General features: G+C 43.2%; 2 protein-coding genes across 2 annotated transcripts in view; both read left to right on the top strand.

Annotated features, from left to right (window-relative positions):
- LOC122335141 (F-actin-uncapping protein LRRC16A) overlaps positions 1-846 on the top strand; it is a 16,585-nt gene extending 15,739 nt beyond the window's left edge. Inside the window, exons 35-37 of the mRNA XM_043232907.1 lie at positions 63-191; positions 328-465; positions 545-846. Of these exons, the coding sequence (XP_043088842.1) occupies positions 63-191; positions 328-465; positions 545-717 (440 nt within the window). The 3' untranslated portion in view covers positions 718-846. The remainder of the gene's footprint in view (positions 1-62; positions 192-327; positions 466-544) is intronic.
- An 899-nt stretch (positions 847-1,745) lies between these two features.
- Positions 1,746-5,000, top strand: part of LOC122335283 (secretagogin-like) — a 7,992-nt gene continuing 4,737 nt past the window's right edge. Inside the window, exons 1-5 of the mRNA XM_043233109.1 lie at positions 1,746-1,928; positions 1,998-2,065; positions 2,530-2,622; positions 2,697-2,786; positions 2,865-2,921. Coding sequence (XP_043089044.1) covers positions 1,793-1,928; positions 1,998-2,065; positions 2,530-2,622; positions 2,697-2,786; positions 2,865-2,921 — 444 coding nt within the window. The 5' untranslated portion in view covers positions 1,746-1,792. The remainder of the gene's footprint in view (positions 1,929-1,997; positions 2,066-2,529; positions 2,623-2,696; positions 2,787-2,864; positions 2,922-5,000) is intronic.

Genomic DNA, 5,000 nt, shown 5'->3' with positions numbered 1-5,000 from the left:
GTTGAAGTCTGTGTTCATGTGACTCCGGCTGTGTTATGATTGTACGGTCTGTGATTGAGCAGGACAAGATCATGGACACACACAAGCAGCGCAGAAAGACACTCGAGACAAACTCAAACACACTCCTGAACACACACCCACATCAGACTCCTGCTGTCCATCTGTCCAACCCTGCTCCTCTGACTTTATCAGTGAGTACACACACACACACACACACTCACACACTCAAACACACACACACACACACACACACACACACACACACACACAAACACACACAAACACACACACACACACACACACTTCATCATGTCTTCTGTTGTTCAGCTCCTCCTCCTGTGGCTGGTGTCCCAGAATCCCCTGCTCTGCCGGCCCCGCCCCTCTGCCCGTGGGTGCTGACAGTCACAGAGGAGGCGGGGCTGAGTCCTGTCACTCACTGCCCAGAGGGCGGAGCCTCTCCTCCCCGTGAGTTTGTTCTCGTGGGTTTTTCTGGGTGTGTTTAGTTATTTTTATATAGTGTGTAATATATTGTGTCTGTGTGCAGCTCTGGAGTCTCCTGCTGGTGACAGTGTGTTCGACACACACACGTCACACACACTGATGGTCAGTCGCTCCATCTCGTGTGTTCACTCCAGCACTGACCCCGAGGACGACGCCACTGACCGCCAGCGCTCCAAGTCCCTCCCCTCCGCTGATCCGGCCAATCACGTCTCCTGATCGCTGCTAAATGATTTTTAATGAAACCTACAGTATATATATATGTTTATGTGTGTGTGTATGCAAGTTTTTTGTTTTTTTTTGTCACTTTTATTAGTTTTTGTTTGTTAAAAGTGTATTTTATTAGTTTTAGTTTTATTTCTCTTTAGTTATTTTAATACATTTAAACTAAATAAAAATAATAAAAAGGTTGCCTTATAATACATAACATTTTTTCATGTTTTTTTGTTTGTTTTTTTTTTTGCTTTTTTATGCATTCAACATTTAATTATAAGTACTACATTATTGTATGGTTTTAATTTGCTTTTTAATTTGATAATATCAACACTTCTTCCAGTTTCTGATAATATAAAAGTTTGAAAACAATCAGCAGTGTCATAATTACAGCAGAAATACTGGAGGAATTCATTTAAATTAGTCAAAAAGTTGTTACTTATACATATTTCATCATTTTTTAAGTGTAAAAAAAAGGTGGAGAAGCTCTAATCTAAAGTTCTGTTATGAAACAATCACAATAATTACTTAGAAATGTTTTAAAGAAATGTTAGAAATGTGTAAAATCTTAATGTAACCCAAGTCGTTGTTTTTTGGGTTTTTTTAATCAGTATGTTTTTGTAATCCTTCAGTATCTACCAAACAGTATAAAGAATATTTCTGGATTACTTTTACAAAAAAATAAATAACATTTCAATTTCATGTTTCAAGTTACTCACTGTTTTTTTATCGTGTTTGGTGATAAACTACTATTAACTAACATGAACAATGCATTTATTACACTATTTAATCATCTCTTCTTACATCAGTTAATAAAAAACAACCATTCATTGTTAGTTCACAGTGCAGCAAACACAGCTTGATTTTAATAATGCATCAGTAAACTTTGAAATTAAGATTGCCTCGTATGAAGTGTTGTTGGTTGTTAGTTCATGTTAACTAGTCAGGTTTGAGGTGTTAGTCCTGTATGAATGTTTGTGTCAGAGATGATCAGGATCTGGTGTGAGAGCAGCTGTGGAGCGCCGCTGTGTGTGTGATTGTGTGTTGTCTCCGCTGACGGCTCATTACGGGGGTGTGTGTGATGATGATGATGATGGAGAGGAGGAGCGTGAGGAGCCGGACTCCTGCAGCTGTGGATCAGACCTCAGTCATGGAGAGCGTCTTTGGAGGACTGACCGCCGCTGTCTTCCTCAACACCTGGACACAGCTGAGCCGAGGTGAGTGTAGAGACGCCTCGAGAGACTCGGGTCTGACCGCTGCTGACCGCTGCTTCTCTTCTCCTGCAGATGACGGACTCATGGAGCGCAGGAGACTGGAAGACTTCTTACGCTGCTTGATGAAGACGCTGAAGACCGTGAGTAAAGAGCTTCTTCACTGACTCCTCTGAGGGGTGTAGAGAATCACATTAACTAGCAGCATCATTAACTAACTAGCCCACAAACACACACATCTGTCCGTCATGACTGTGAAGTGTGTTTGTTTGCGTAATTATTCAAATATGTTCAGAAGCTGTTGGATTTTAACTCTGTTGCTCGCCATTTGTTTAATAAAAACTGTAAAAACAGTCAAAATTATAATAAATTAAAACAGCTGTTCAACTGTAAATTATGTCTGTGCTCAAATCTGAATTTTCAGCATCATTACTTCAGTCTTTAGTGTCACATGATTCTTAAAAAAACATTTCTGATTATTATTGATGTTGAATTTTTGTGGAAAACATGATACATTTTATTTTTCAGGATTCACAGATGAATAGAAAGTTAGAAAGAACAGCATTTGTGTGAAATAGAAATATAGAACATGTATGTGTGGTTGTAGCGTGGCGTGTCGGAGCAGCAGCTGCATGCTCTCAGAGACACTCTCGGGGTCCGCTGTGACCCCACCGGAGACGGACGGCTGCAGATGGAGAAGGTACAGGACTCGTCCACACTCCTCCTGTAATCTGACCACATCCCCGCTGATGTTGTGCTGTCCGTGTGCTGCAGGTGGCGGCTGAGCTTCTGCCCGAGCAGGAGAACTTCCTGTTGCTGTTCCGCCAGGAGACGCCGCTGGACAACAGTGTGGAGTTCATGAGGGTCAGGACCGAGCTCATCCTGTGCTTCTCTCTCTGACCGTCACTGAGTTAAAGCTTGACTCTTTCTGTATGCTCACAGATCTGGCGCTGCTATGACACCGACAGCAGCGGATACATCTCTGCCGCTGAGCTGAAGGTGTGTGTGAGTATGAGCTTGTGTGCGTATGGGAGTATGAGTGCGAGTGAGTATGAGCGTGAGTGAGTATGAGCGTGTTTGAGTATGGAATTATCAGTGTGAGTGTGAGCGTGTGTGAGTATGAGTGTGTGTGAGTGTGAGCGTGTGTGAGTATTAGTGTGTGTGAGTATGGGAGTATCAGTGTGAGTGTGAGCGTGTGTGAGTATGAATGTGTGTGAGTGTGAGCGTGTGTGAGTATTAGTGTGTGTGAGTATGGGAGTATCAGCGTGAGTGTGAGCGTGTGTGAGTATGAATGTGTGTGAGTGTGAGCGTGTGTGAGTATTAGTGTGTGTGAGTATGGGAGTATCAGTGTGAGCGTGTGTGAGTATTAGTGTGTTTGAGTATGAGTGTGTGAGTATGAGCTTGTGTGCGTATGGGAGTATCAGTGTGAGTATGGGAGTATGAGTGCGAGTGAGTGTGAGCGTGAGTGAGTATGAGCGTGTTTGAGTATGGAATTATCAGTGTGAGTGTGAGCGTGTGTGAGTATGAGTGTGTGTGAGTGTGAGCGTGTGTGAGTATTAGTGTGTGTGAGTATGGGAGTATCAGTGTGAGTGTGAGCGTGTGTGAGTATGAATGTGTGTGAGTGTGAGCGTGTGTGAGTATTAGTGTGTGTGAGTATGGGAGTATCAGTGTGAGTGTGAGCGTGTGTGAGTATGAATGTGTGTGAGTGTGAGCGTGTGTGAGTATAAGTGTGTGTGAGTATGGGAGTATCAGTGTGAGCGTGTGTGAGTATTAGTGTGTTTGAGTATGAGTGTGTGAGTATGAGCTTGTGTGCGTATGGGAGTATCAGTGTGAGTATGGGAGTATGAGTGCGAGTGAGTGTGAGCGTGAGTGAGTATGAGCGTGTTTGAGTATGGAATTATCAGTGTGAGTGTGAGCGTGTGTGAGTATGAGCGTGTGTGAGTATGAGTGTGAGCGTGTGTGAGTATTAGTGTGTGTGAGTATGGGAGTATCAGTGTGAGTGTGAGCGTGTGTGAGTATGAATGTGTGTGAGTGTGAGCGTGTGTGAGTATAAGTGTGTGTGAGTATGGGAGTATCAGTGTGAGTGTGAGCGTGTGTGAGTATAAATGTGTGTGAGTGTGAGCGTGTGTGAGTATTAGTGTGTGTGAGTATGGGAGTATCAGTGTGAGTGTGAGCGTGTGTGAGTATTAGTGTGTTTGAGTATGAGTGTGTGAGTATGAGCTTGTGTGCGTATGGGAGTATCAGTGTGAGTATGAATGTGTGTGAGTGTGAGCGTGTGTGAGTATGAGTGTGTGTGAGTATGAGCTTGTGTGTGTATGGGAGTATGAGTGTGAGTGAGCGTGAGTGAGTATGAGTGTGTGTGAGTATGAGCGTGAGTGAGTATGAGCGTGAGTGAGTATGAGCGTGAGTGAGTATGAGCGTGAGTGAGTATGAGCGTGTGTGAGTATGGAAGTATCAGTGTGAGTGTGAGCTTGTGTGAGTATGAGTGTGAGTATGAGCTTGTGTGTTTATGGGAGTATGAGTGTGAGTATGAGCATGTGTGAGTATTAGCGTGTGTGAGTATGAGTATGTGTGAGTATGGGAGTATCAGTGTGAGTGTGAACGTGTGGGAGTATGTGAGTATGAGTGTGACTATGCATGTTAGTGTGGGGGTATCAGTGTGAGTGTGTGATTATGTCTGTGTGTGTGTGTGTGTGTGTGTGAGAGAGAGAGTTTGTGAGTATGATTGTAGGTCTATGAGTGTGAATATGAGAATATGAGTGTGAATGTGTCAGTACAAGTGTGAGTGTGTGGGTGTGTGTGTGTGAGTGTGTATGTAAGAATGAATGTGAGTGTGAGAGTGTAAGTGTAAGTGTGTGAGTGTGAGTAAGTATGTGAGTATTATTTGTGTGCTCTCACAAAAACAAAACATTGTGCTATTGTTAAACAATGAAAGCAACTGAGTGTGTTTTTTGGCATCTCGAGTGTGTAAGTATGGGAGTATGAGTGTGGGTGTGTGATTATGTGTGTGTGTGTGTGTGTGTGTGTGCGCGTGTGCATGTTTAAGTGAGTGTGAGTGTGTGAGCATAATTGTGTGAG

This window comes from Puntigrus tetrazona, unplaced genomic scaffold (genome assembly GCF_018831695.1).
Source record: "Puntigrus tetrazona isolate hp1 unplaced genomic scaffold, ASM1883169v1 S000000746, whole genome shotgun sequence".
Lineage (NCBI taxonomy): Eukaryota > Metazoa > Chordata > Actinopteri > Cypriniformes > Cyprinidae > Puntigrus > Puntigrus tetrazona.
This window is presented reverse-complemented; position numbering and strand designations above follow the sequence as displayed.